A 13,026-nucleotide genomic window follows, 5' to 3' on the forward strand; every position below is an offset into this window, starting at 1 on the left:
AGACCGGGTGGTGCAGGGGGTGAAACGGGTCTTTCCCCCCACCCTGGGAGTGATGCCCGCAGCGCAGCAGTGCTTACCTGTCGCTGTACGCTGCCGCTGCTGCCGCGGGCTGGGCGTATCTGTAGGCGGCATAGCCCCCCTGCAGCAGATGGAGAAACTGCTGTCAGGGAGGGGGGCAGCACCCGCCGGGGGAGGCTCGGGGGGCTGGGGCAGCTGGGCACCCCCCGGGCACTGCCACGGAGCAGCAGTGGGACCCCGCGGGGAGCTGGTGCCCATGCCACCAGGCGCACACCAGCCTCATTACCATTCCCCAGGGGCTTTCACAAACATTAACCTTAAAAAATTAAATTTCCAGAGGAGAGAATGTCACCTCCCTGATCGCTTTAATGAGGTGTCACGTTAGATAAATCCTTCAGCTGCCCGCCTGAAATATCGCCAATGGCTTCTTAAATATGGAGGTTAAATGCCAGTGTAAGACAGCGCACTGGCGCTCGCCAAGGCTGTAAATCCCATACGGTGCTGGCCCCACGAGGGGCCTGGCTGGGGGCATAGGATCCCACATGGTGCCACCTCGCTCTAGAGGAGCCGCGCTCCCGTCTGCACTCCACCCGGGCTCTGGCTGCCCTCCCCAGGGGAGGGGGCTGGCCGGGGGCAGAGCCCGAGACGGAGCTGCCAGGTGCTGCTCATCCCCTGCCCTGGCACAGGGTCCCCAGCGTGGCCCAGACTGGGGCACGGCGGCACTTACGTAGATCTCGGCTCCATAGAACCCGTCCTGGTAGACGACCCTGCAAACGAGGCGGAGGCGTCAGAGCCTGGCCTGTGTCACCGGCCAAGAGGGATCGGGGTGAAGCCGGTGAACCAGGGGGAGCTGCTTCCAGCAGCACAGCCAACGAGTGAGGAGCGGCCGTCCAGGCAGCCCAAGGGCACGTCCTGGCCTGGGACTCCTGGCAGGGAGGGCAGGGACGTGGGGACGGCATGGCCAAGGACAGGGATGGAGGAGTCCGGGGCACGATCACTGTTGGGAGCACCGAGAGGCCACAGATTGCCATCGCCATGCCTGACACCAGAGTGGCTGTGCGTGCCAGGAGGGAGAGCATTTCCATTAAACCAACTGACACAGCTGGAATAACGGTCTGTGCTTCGGGGCACAGGAGGCACACAGGTCACCCTGAGGGGCAGCAGCCTGGGGGGCTTCACAGAGCCCAAGCCCAGGCAGGTGCTGGGGGAGCTGCAGCCCGTTCCTGAAGCACGAGAGCCCTGCCATGCTGCTGCTGATGGCAGCAGAACCCCAGCAACGCGGCAGCAAACGGCCCCCCCGCCCCGAGGCGGGCAGTGCCCCCCGCCGCCCGGGTACTCACGCGCCATAGGTGGGGATGGGCGGTGGCGGCGGCGCAGCCCGGAAGGTGTTGTAGACGGCACGTCCTCGTCCCCGTAAGTGTGCCCCTCGGTAGGCCACGGCCGTCCCCGTGGCGGGGTACGGGAACCCCGTTACTGCAGGAGGGAGGGGACAAACGTGGGCTTTCTGCAGCAGCTCCCCACAGCGCACGGCTGGGACCCCTGCAGCCACCGCAGGGCGTCCTGTGCAAGAGCCTGCCTCCGTCCCCCGGGCCTGCCAGTGACACAGCCCCACGGGGACACGGGGGCAAGGGGACGGGGTGGGGGGAGCTGTGCATGCAGCAGTGCAGGAGGGGGAGAGGGGCTGGGGGCTGCTCGCTGCTCAGAGCAGCGGTGGGGTCGGATGCGGTGTGAAGCAGACATCTGGGGGGACCCGTGGCAGGGCTGACCCCAACCAGACGTTACCTGCATAGAACTCAGGGCCGTAGACCGCTCCCACCACCGGGTTCAGCTTCCAGCCTGCGGGCAGGGAGAGCCAGTGAGGCCAGGGGCACCCTCCCCATGGTGCTCCCCCCACCTCCCAGCTGGGCTCCGAGGGACCACAGCTCCCATCCCAGGGTGGCTGCAGGGCATGGGGTGCCTGGAGAGGCTGCACCCCCACACTGGACTCTCCCATCTGCCCAGGGGTGCGAAGGCAGTTTGCTGCAGGAGCTCAGCGGCAGCCTGGCAGCAAGGGTGCCCAGGAATGCCCCTGCCCGCAGCAGCTCTGGCTCTCCTTGCGCTGGCCCTTACCGTTGGTGTAGGGGTTGGCAGCCTTCTTGTTCGTCATGACCCGGGCCGTGGCGTTGTTCACCTGCGGAGAGAGGGGATGGGACCTCAGCACCTGCGGGCAGCGGGGCTGGTGAGGCCGCAGTCCAAGGCCTGCTTGGCCGCACTCGGCGCACATCGCTGCTGCTTCAGATCCCGGAGCGAAGGACACCGGCCGCGCGAGGAAACGCAGGAGGAGCCTCTGCCTGCAGCCGCCCTGCCGTGACGCAGTCCTGCCTGCACCCCCGGCCAGCCCAGGCCTTTTGGCTCCTGCCCCAGCTCCAGCGACGAGCATCGGTTGGGCTGGCGGCCGATGCCTTGAGCGCTGCGGTGCTGTGCTCAGGCTAAGCTGCAACACGCTGCCGCCAGGCTTAGCCACCTCCCGTCCCCACCCCATGCCCGACCCAGCCTGCAGGAAGGATGCACTTGCAGCAGGAGCCTGGGTCATTTCTGCAAGCACCCGCGAGCTCCTGCTCGGCTTTGTTGGACCACGTTCCCTGCTAGGCATGGCCCATCCACGGGGCATCGCTGTGCCTTGCCAGGCTGCCCTTCCCTCGGCTCAGCACTGCCGGGGATGTTTGCGTCCCGCTCCCTCCGCTGTGTCTTGCCCCACCTCCCACCGCTCGCCTGTGATCGGCAAGGTGCTGCCAACGAATGGGCAGAGCCTTATCCCTCTGCCTGGCTTGAAGAAATAAAAGCCTCGGGGGCAGGGCAGCGCAGCAGCTGCCTGCACAGTGGGCGCGGAAGCCCTGCGCAGCATCCTTCCCTCCCGGGTGCAGGGGAGGTGGGGATGGCACGTGGAGCAGAGAGCCCCTCTCCTCCCTGCAGAGCTCAGGGCGGCTGCATAGCAGACACGGGGGCTGCAGGCAACTGGGGTCCACCAGACCCCACTGTAACCGGGCAAAATGCAGCCAGAGCCCGGGCTGGTGCCCCAGCTCTCCAGACGAGAGGTTTGTTTGAGCCAGATGCTCCTTGCACCAATTGAAAATCTTCCCGGCAGCCGGCACGCATGCTCCCATGCTGCATTCACAGACGTATGGACGCACCGGGCAAGCCTCCCCTGTGGCATGCGGGACTGGGGCAGCATCCAGGGCTGCCCAAAGTTCCCCCTGCCCCGGCTCTCCCCTGCCTGCAGCCCCCAGGCAGTTCTGCCCTGCCTGCAGCCCCTGGCAGGAGAGGGCCCCCCGGGCAGGACGGAGGGGATGCACGCACACGCAGGCATGGCACTAGCACACTTATCTGAGCACCTCAATCTTCCGGCCCTCTACGATGGTGCCATTCAGCTTCTCCCGTGCCCGGTCGGCATCTGTGCTAGTTTCAAAAGTTACAAACCCAAAACCCTGTGAGCAGAGGAGAAAAGGAGAAAGAAAGAGACAGAGAGAGACAGAGAGGGTGCGGGGACAGAGAGAGAGAGGGGGTGAATCAGGAGAGCTGGCGCAGGAGGTGAGGCTGCCGCAGTGCAGAGATGGAGAGCCCAGGCCGGGGCCCCCGCTGGGTCTCGGGGTCCCGGCTGAGGCCCCAGCATCGCCCGTGAGCTGGGAGAAGAGTCTGGGAGAGGGGCACAGAAAGCAGGGAAGATACAACAGAGACATCCATACACAGAGGGACACAAGCTGCCTGTGCAGCGGGGGGCAGAGCGAGCCCTTCCCTCCCTCCAGCGCTCGGGGTGCAGGGACCCGCACGGCCCGCCCAGCCGGCACAGGGCAGTGGGACGGGGCTGCCCCGAGATGGGGTACCCCGTGCCTGGGTCCCGCGGGGCAGGAGAGGAGGGGCAGCAGGCAGAGGAGCCCCCAGGACTCCCAGCTCCACCAGGCCCCCTCCCCGGGGCTCGCCATGACAGCGCCGGCCACGGACAGCACCCACCTTTGAGCCCCGCTCATTGAAAATGATCTCCACGTCCAGGATCTTCCCGAATTGCTGCAAGCAGAGAGAGCAGAGGGATGAGCACCTGTAGAGCCTCTGGCCCCGCATCCGGAGCTGCTGGCACAGACCTCTGCACCTGGCCGGGCCAGGGACAGGCAGGGGGCTGCCTCGGGGGCCAGACCAGAGGACCCTTGGTGCCACGCAGGGGAAAGCCCCCGTCCCTCCCATAGCACCCGCTCTTCCAGGACTTGAGGAGTATCACCCAAAATCTCATTAGCCTGCACTGCTCTGAATCCTAATGAGGGCTGGGAAGGGGACAAGGGCTCTGTGTCACTCCCCCCGCCATGCACGGGCCTGGGTCCGACAGCCTGGCTGTTAACCAGGGTGCAAATCCCGCAAACCACCACTGCTGGCCAGCAGCTGCAGAGGTGCCTGTGAACACCGCGGGCTGGGCAGGACAGGCCCTTGGGACAGGACAGTGCCGGGGTCCCTGTGGTGCCGTGGGGCAGCACCAGAGCGGAGAGCAGCAAGATGTGGGTGGCTGGACAGGGCTGGACTCACCCCGAACATTTGCCGCAGGTCGGGGTCCCGGAATCGGAAGGGGATGTTGGAGACGTGTAACCTCTTGGGCTGCTGCTTGTCTGTGTTGTCTGAGGAGTGTAGCTGCTGGCTGTCTGTCTGTGCCGCTTCATCTGTTTGCTGCGGGAAGCACCGATGGCCATCAGCCCCTGGCCTTGCCAGCCCCGCGTCCCCCAGTGGGGGTCCAGGCACGGGGACTGTCCCCCTCCCCTGTGCTTGGCCCTGCCTGCCCCCAGGGACACCCTGGACCCTGCTGTTCCCAAGCTCTGGGCAGCACCCGTGGGTGTCCCTGCAGCCCAGTGAGGCACAGGGATACTGGGGGGGATCTCTGCCTGCAGGGAGCTGGGGAACGCCCAGCCTGGGGAACCAGCCACCCACCCTGCCTGCACCTCCCCGCCCCGGCTGGTGCCGCCAGCGGGGTCAGGACATCGCCCACCCCATGAGTGGTGCTGGGGACCTGGGGGGCTGAGCGCTGGGGGGGTGCAGGAAGCACAACCCTGGGGAGGGGGAGGCCTGGGCGAGGGTTAGGGGCGATTCGCCACAGAGAGCCAGCCAGCACTGGGTGGCCTCACACTGGCCTCTTTCCCTGCCGTCAGCCCAGTGGCACGGTGCCCGGGGTCCGTGACCATGGCACACGGGTGTTTTCAGGGCGGGGGGGGTGGCACACTCCGCACGCGGCGCTGCTGTGGCCAGGCTGCGAAGTGCTCAGCTCAGCACTTTCCCCGGCACTGCATTACAACCCCGTAATTGAAGCTATCTGGTGGGAAGGCAGCCAAGCAGGTAGATTACAAGTGATTAGAAATGACGGGGGGGCCGTGAGGGAGAGAGCCGGCAGCCGTGGCGGAGGCACCCAGCCCAGCGCCCTGAGGGACCGCAGCCGGGCGAGCGCTGCTGCCCCAGCACCTCTCCCAGCAGCTCCAGCACTGCCCTTGGACCCCTGCCCGCCCCCCTGGACACCGCTCCCTTACCGGTACCGTCTGTGTCCCTGCTATGGACTGTGTGCTGGCGTCGGTGCCCGGCTGCTCGGCGTGGCTCTGTGCTGGTGTGTAGAGGGTCATGGCGTGCTCCGGTACTGTGCTTTGCCCAGAGTAGTCCTGCGTGGGGTGGGGGTGCGGCGGCGCGTACTCTGCGGGGATCCCGTTCTGGGGGGGCGGGGGGTACTGGGCCGGGGGGTAGGGCTGAGCCATCGCGTCCGGCGGAGCCGTGGCGTCCTGGTTACCCTGCCAAGACAGCGGCACCATCCCCCTTACCCACCGATGTCCCCGGGGTGCCTGGGCTGCGACCTGCCCCAGGGAAGGGTCCTGGTCCCCGCAGCCAGACCCAGGCCCCCCAGCCCCACCACGCCCCAGCCTTTGGTGTTGTCCCCCCGAAACCCTTGGCTGTCTCTGTGCTGCAGCAGCTCCTGGGTTGCGTGGCCCGCAGCTGAGCCCCCATCCTCTCCCACGCCGGGGCCCTGCCTGCCCGGTGCGCTGGGGCTTGGGCAGCAGGAGGATACAGCCCACCCTGCAGGGCTTAACTAGGGGAGCCTGCACATCGCCCTCTCCTCGGGGAAGGAAACCAGGGCAGCTCTCAGTTTGGAGCCCGTCGTGGGGCAAAGCAAAGCCTGGCTGTGGGGCCAGGCCAGCATCACTCTGGGCGGGCTGCACAGCATCAGCGCCTGCCAGCAGCAAACCCAGTGTCCCAGTGACGGCGGTGGCAGCAAAGGGGAGCAGGTCCAGGGAGGGATGCTGATGGCCCCTTGGCAAACACCAGACAGGGATCAATTAACTGCTAAATATTTGATTAGGCCCTTTGCTCTAATGCAATCAGCCTGGCTGCCCTGGTCAAACGGGGTGAGCTGCACCTGTGCTGCGGGCTGAGGGCTGCCCACTGCCTGCCGGGGATGCAGCATGGGGCTGGGGGGAGCAGCTGCATGGGGCTGCCAGCCTGCGCCTCTCCTGCACACCCACCCACCCACCATCCATCCTCACAGCCCCACGTGCACCCGCAGGCTCTCCTCCCTTGCACACGTGTGCACTGCACCCAACACCGCACACAGATGCCCACCAAAACACAGCAGCAGCCCTCGCCGGCAGCCGAGAGGCTGCGAACGCCTGAGCCAGCATGCAGGGCAGTGCCGGCAGCCCCTCGGATGCTTTACAACCTGCCGTGGCAGCCTCTCGCCCATGAAATACATCTGTGGCTCAGCCCATGGAGACAAGCTCCTTAATTGTGTGTGTGGCCGATTTATGGTGCGGAGGGACGGCGGGGAGCAGGCGGGGGGGCCGTGCTGCCAGCCGCCATCCCCCAGCTGGCAGGGCCGTCGTGCTTGGAAGGGAGGAGCGGAGCCTGCACTGGGGGCACGGCAGGGACCACATGCAAACCCAGCGTGAATAATCCCGCTACAGATCTGCAAGTCATTGGCAGGCTCGCCAGCACCTTCCCGTGCTGACTCAGCTGCTCGGGGATGCGCCAGCCAGATGCACCTGCCAGCGTGGTCCGGGGCTGCCGATGCTGCAGGACAGTGGAGCCCCTTCCCCGGCACTGGGTTTCCATCCTGAGCTCAACCTGGCCCCAGCACCTGAGCCTGCTCCAAGGAGTGGGCAGACACCAAACGGTCACTGCGGTCACATTCCCAGCCTGATCCTCCCTGCCTACATCCCTGATGCTCAGTGCCTGACCCTCCCTGCCTGTGTGCATGGAGCCAGCAGCCGGAGCAGCCTGCAGCACTCCCATGTGCTCCGTGCTGGACACTCGTCCTTGCTGTCACCATAACCAGGATCAGCCACCGTCACAGCAGGGACAGGCACTGCTGCCCAGGCAGTGGCAGGGGGATGCAGATGGGTGCCGGGGCAGGGATCATCCCCACCTGCCCAGGTCTCGGGCCCTGCTGGCTCCTCGCCAGCCCGTCCCGACAGCCACGTTCATATCTGTTATTAATTAGGGCTGTCGCAGTGCTTGTCAGTCCAAGTATTATTTCATTCAGGGACCATTAGGTTCCCCTGTTTTGCTGCTCGCTGTTGCCGGGGCTGCTGGTGCTGCAGAGGCACAGATCTACGGCTCCCAGCACCTCCCTCCCGCCAGCGCTGCCTGTCCATCCCTGGGCAGGGATGGGGCTGCTGGGCTCGGTGGGGGGGGCTGCCGAGGGCGAGGGCCCCACGAGGAGGGGGATGGCGATGGGTTTGGCTGCGCGATGCTCGTTGACGTCACGGGGAAACGGCTGCTGCTCGGCTCTGCAACCCGGTGCTGTCTGCGTCCTCCCCTGCCAGCTGCTCTGGGCTGCCTGCAGCGTGGGAAAAGCCCTGTCCTCGGGCAGTGCCGGGGCCCCTCTGCTGAGGGTTACTGAGGCCCTGGCCCCACAGCAGCTCCTGAGCTTGCACCAGGAGCAGCCCCTTCCCTGGGTCCCTCCCTGTGCCAAGTGCCCACGGGGGTCCTGGGGACCCACCCCTGCACCCCAGGGGATGCAGCCAGATGGCACCAACCTGCAGCCGGGTGCTCCCAGCTTGGGGTGCCCGGCCACGCTGAGAGCCCGTTGCGTGGTGCTGGCCCGTGGGTGCCAGGGACAGGGGCCTCCAACAGGTATCCCTTGCTCACGCACCGCACGTCCCTCCCGGGGGCACGGGGAATGTTCACACACAGCACTTTGTGGGGCAGCTTTCCGCATTTGCATTAAAAGAAATTCTAGTTATTAATGGCCTGTGGCCCTTATTTAGTAAACGAGACAGGAGATTAGTACAGTACCTGAGGTGGAGTGCAGAGCAAAGCCGGTGGTATTTAACACGGCACGGGGGCAAAAGCAGCACCCCACCATCCGTGCTGCCCGTTTGCCTGGGCAGGTCACTGGCAGGGCTGTGGCATAGCCCTGTGCCGAAACACCATGGCCCTGGGGACAGTAGCAGAGGGGCTGGGACAGGGAGCTGAGGCCTTTGCTGTCAAGGGGAGAAGTGGCTCTGGGAAGTGTGGCACATGCCGCTGCGTCCTGCAGGCTGGCAGGCGTCCTGCTGCTTCCCGGCTCCTTGGCAGGGCACTGTGCCGAGGAGCCCGGGGAGCCCCCGGGGCCAGGGGAGCCCCCACAGAGTGGCTCTGTCCAGCTGGCTGTGGGATGCTGCTCCCTGAGCCCAGCCCTGGAGGGCAGAGCCAGTGGGACCCTGAGGTCCCCTGCCTGGTGTCCCCTGCCCTGCCTGCAGCTCAGCCCCATGCCACCAGACCTGCGCAGCGGCTGCCGCAGCAGGCAGGGGGTGGATATCATCTTTAGCTGATTAAATGTCCCTCATTAACGAGTTTCTTTAATTAATGAAGTTTTTTTGTTTGCTCCACTTGCTTTCTCCCCATCGCACTCTGCCTCCTCAGCACAATCCAGGCCATTTCCTTTCAAGTCATTTAGTGCGTGGGGCCGGTTCCTGCCGACGCCGCACTTTGGTGATTGTGCCTGTCAGCTTGGGGCTGACGACGCCATTTTTAACATTTGCTCCTTTTTAAGAAAATAACGCACCAGAAGCCCCCAAATGCAGAGGACACGTCTGAGCAATTAGCCAAGTGCAGAGCGCCTGCACTAATGAAGGGGCACCTGCTGGCCCCGGGCACCCTGCAATGTGCCGCCACATCTCGCCTGCGATCTGCATCCTGCCGGCACGGTGTGAAGGTGCAGCGTGAGAGCTCCCCTGAGTTATCCACTGCTCATCACCCACTGCCACCCACCTCTGGCCATGGATGGACAGCGTGGTGGCCTTGTGGTGGCCCTGCAAGGCCAGCCAGCGAGCCGTGCCCACGCTCAGCCAGAGCCTCTACTTGCACACATGGTCGTGATTTACACCCAGGCGGCAGCCTGTCCTGGGGCCGCTCCCCTCCCCTGCAACCCCACGGCTGCCACAAACGTGCCCAGAGTTTCCTCCAAAAGCCTCACAGCCATCCCGCTGCCTCGGCCCGTTCCTGCTCTCATCTCCAGCCCAGGGAACCCCCACTGCGCCACCTCTGCCTGCGGATGTCCCCTTCCCGCACGCTGCGCTCAGGCCAGTGCTGCTGGTGCAGGGTGCAGGGGTGACACGGCACTACCTGGTCCCAGCACGGCACCGCCTGGTCATGGCACATGTGCAGCCTGGCTGGACAGCAGTGTGCCAAGTCCTGGAGCAGCTGGGGAGGGGGCACAGTCCCATCACCCCGCACCTCCCTACCGCCAGCGAGAAGGGATCCCCGAGAGCAGTGCACACCAAGGAGCCTGCAGCTGCGGGCGTCCGGGAAGCAAAGGCAGCGTGGATCCGCAGGCAGCCGCGGGCAGCCAGCCCAGCTCCGGTCCCTGACGCCTGCAGCTGTCCCGCTCCCTCCCCTGGGAACCAGCCACCCACCGACGGGTGCAGCAAGGGGCTGGGGTCCTAACACCACCACAGCATCCAAGGAGGCCGCCAAGATGTTCCTCCAAGCTGCAAAGCCTCAGTGGGCAGCACATCCTGCAGGCAGTGCAGGCAGCAAGCGCATTACCCTGACCCAGACTGGCTCCTGCTTGCTCGCTCACTGTCAGGGCTTCCCCTGGCTGCACGACAAGACAGCCCGAGGTCAGAGCCGAGCACCGAGAAGGGTGTTGAGCAATTCCCCAAGGGTGCCCGAGCCCGCCTGTGTCAGGGCAGCTGCTCGCTGCTGCAACAGGTCTGCAGCGCATTGCTGCGGCGGGACCCGCCGTGCCTGCCAGCAGGACACAGAGCTGGGGATGGACTGGGGCAGCGCACAGGGAGGCCGATGGGAGCATCTGCCCTCGCGCCCACTGCCTCGGAGCAGGGCGGCACAGCGGCACCGTGCTGTGCTGGGCAGCAGAGATGGGCTCAGCAAATGCCCCGGTGGCGGCAGGAGGGTCCTCGCATGGCCCCACAGGGCCCCCAGGCACCCAAGGGCCATGCAGCCGTGCCATCACCGCAAGCTGTAGTGAGGCTGTGCCCAGTGCGGCTCATCTGCGTGACAGCCACAACGTCCCCCCTTCGATCCAGCCGCTCGCTCATGCTAATGACTGTCAACATGAAACAGAGGCCGTGAAGGGGAAGAAAATTACTCCCTGAAAAGGAATTGACTGATCCCCGTCATTTCTCAAGGAATCACTGACCTGTGAATATTTCATTACCCAAAATGCTGCGCCATCCATACAAAGTGGCGTGCCTGGCCCCGAACAGGCACCAGCCACAGAGCCTCGGGCTGCAGCGGGGGAGCGGGGTTGGGGTGCTCACTGCAGGGATGTCCCTGGCCCCAGGAGGGACAAGCCCTGCCTGCTGCGGCAGCCGGCGAGAGATGGCGGCAGGTCACTTCTCCTCTCCTCCCCAGAATGGAGGCCATCGTGGCCCCACAGAGAGCTGGGGTGGGACAACAGGGGAATCACCCCCTCGGGAAGGAGCTGTGGAAGGAGGTGAGGAGCTGCGGAGGCCGGAGGTAGCAGCCGCCGTGCTTAATGTCTTCATTAACGAGGAGGCAGGGGAGGGGTGAGAGCCTGCTAATGGCATCTGCCAGGGATGCTCAAGTGGAAAGCTCTGCAAAGAGCAGCGGGGCTGGAGAGAGCAGGCAGGACCCGAGGGGCAGGAGTGACGGCGCGATAGGAGGAGGAGTAGGAATGGGGGGGGGAAGGCAGGGCAACCTGCTGGCACGGGAAGAAGACCATTTTTCTGGGCTGCCACACACTGCCCCGGCACCTTCTGGCCCCCCTCCCCTGCACCAGGACCCTGCAAGAGGGGAGCTGCCCTTTGCTGGCCCAGGGCAGCAGGGCCAGCTCCTGCCCTCGGCCCCGTGAGCCCTCACCGGCAAAGCCCGGCTGCCAGGGCATGGCCAGGGCCAGACGCTGTTCCCCTCTGCCCGCGGGAGCCCAGGGAGGAAGGACGCGGTGGCTGGCGGCCATGCCATACCTAGCAGGAGGGGGGACGAGACGCCAGCCTGGGTGCCAGGTGCAAACCTGTCCGCGGGTCCCTGTCACCTCCTGCGTGGGGCAGGAGGGAAGCAGGGTCCGGCCCCAGCTCCTGGCTCTGCCAGCCGGAAACTTTGGAGCTGAGGCTGCATGAAATATTCATGAAGTAAATGGTGCAATTTCATCTGCATTCAGCCAACTTCATGTATATTTCAGAGTATTATGAAATGATAATGTTGTGTAACCGAGGCGAGACGGGGGTGCTTGGGGGGGCTCCCGGCCGCCCCCCACGTGCGCGCGCCTGACATCTCCCAGGCTCACATGTACCTGTGCCGCTGCGCCGGGGAGGGACCTGGCTGCATCGCCATCGGAGATGTGACAGGATCAGGCCCGCAGCAAGCGGGAGGACCGTGGCGCCGGGACATGCAGCACTCTCCTCCCTCCTGAGCAGGGGCTGGCATTGTCGGCGGTGCCAGGGCTCACCGGCAGCAGCTCCCGGCATCGCCGGCGGTGCCGAGGCTCACCTGCAACAGCTCCCAGCCCTGAGCAGACACTGCTGGAGGGCAGCAGCCAAGCTGGTCCCCCCAGCACAGCTCTTCTTACAGGCACACTGGAGCAACGCAGATGTGGCATATGCAGCGTTGGCCGGGATTCCCAGCAGCGCTTGGTCCCCAACGGCCACCAAAGGGTTTGGGACAGGTGGACATGTGAGGCACAAAAGCTTGGCTGCAGAGCCCGGGGCTGGGGACAGGCTGGAGAGGACCCGAGTCCTCAGCAGCATCTGCCTGAGCTACCTGCTCCTCCTGAGCCCTGCAGACACCGGAGTGTTGGATGTGGGTGCCCACACGCCACATGGCTCTGTGCACCAAGGTGACCAAGCCACGCTGGAGGCTGGCCTGTCTGCTGCTGCCAGCGGTCCTGGGCGACAGCCGCAGTCTCCCCACTGCTGGCAGGGGCTGGGGGCTCTGGAGAGCAGCTGCTGCTCTGGGAAGGGCTGCAGGGTGCCTCATCCCCAGTGCATGCAGAGGGAGAGGCACACAGGGGCTCTGGAGGGGACAGGACACCTTCGTGTGTCCCAGCCCACGCTGCTGAGCTGAGGTGCGTGGGTGGCCATCACAGCCCAGACAGAGACAGGCAGGGCCCGGAGAGGAGCAGGCATCTTCCTCCAGTGGGGCCACGTACCGGCAGGGCGACGGTCCCTCCTACGCCCTTGAGTGGGTCCCGCTGCGAGTGCAGGGAGGCGAGCGGGGTCCCAGGGCATTGCGACTGTCCGAGAGCGGGGCTGCGGCTGCCAGCTCCCAGCCCTGCCCCAGGTTTTGTAAGACAAGCATAGGCGCAGAGCTAGTTTCGCTTCCCCAACCGCTCCCAGCATCTGCCAAGAGGCTGCTCCTGCCCGGGGACCGGCGATCCCCCCACCGGCTGCCCCCACGGCTCCCCAGCAGCTGTGGCCCTTGTGCGGTGCTGCCGGAGCTACCGGCAGACAAGTCCAGCCTGGCTGGATCCAAACAGCTCAAGACACTGAGCAGTAGGATGAATGGCCACATCCACCAACCTCACACGTCTCCCACGAGCACCATGCCAGCTCCAGC

The 13,026-nt window shown here is 65.6% G+C and overlaps 1 protein-coding gene across 14 annotated transcripts in view; it reads right to left on the reverse strand.

The window, feature by feature from the left end:
- The window catches only part of RBFOX3 (RNA binding fox-1 homolog 3), a 190,410-nt gene that overhangs the window by 3,482 nt on the left and 173,902 nt on the right, over positions 1–13,026 (reverse strand). For 13 of the 14 annotated variants that reach the window (XM_087750700.1, XM_087750697.1, XM_087750698.1 and 10 more), the window contains 9 exons: positions 5,553–5,804; positions 4,567–4,704; positions 4,006–4,059; positions 3,390–3,482; positions 2,128–2,188; positions 1,801–1,854; positions 1,359–1,491; positions 746–785; positions 78–139 (listed from right to left, as the gene is read on the reverse strand). In XM_087750700.1, coding sequence (XP_087606826.1) covers positions 78–139; positions 746–785; positions 1,359–1,491; positions 1,801–1,854; positions 2,128–2,188; positions 3,390–3,482; positions 4,006–4,059; positions 4,567–4,704; positions 5,553–5,804 — 887 coding nt within the window. The remainder of the gene's footprint in view (positions 1–77; positions 140–745; positions 786–1,358; positions 1,492–1,800; positions 1,855–2,127; positions 2,189–3,389; positions 3,483–4,005; positions 4,060–4,566; positions 4,705–5,552; positions 5,805–13,026) is intronic. The other variant, XM_087750705.1, reaches the window with a different exon arrangement.

This window comes from Nipponia nippon, unplaced genomic scaffold (genome assembly GCF_047370975.1).
Source record: "Nipponia nippon isolate SJK-2023a ecotype South Korea unplaced genomic scaffold, ASM4737097v1 scaffold_14, whole genome shotgun sequence".
NCBI lineage: Eukaryota > Metazoa > Chordata > Aves > Pelecaniformes > Threskiornithidae > Nipponia > Nipponia nippon.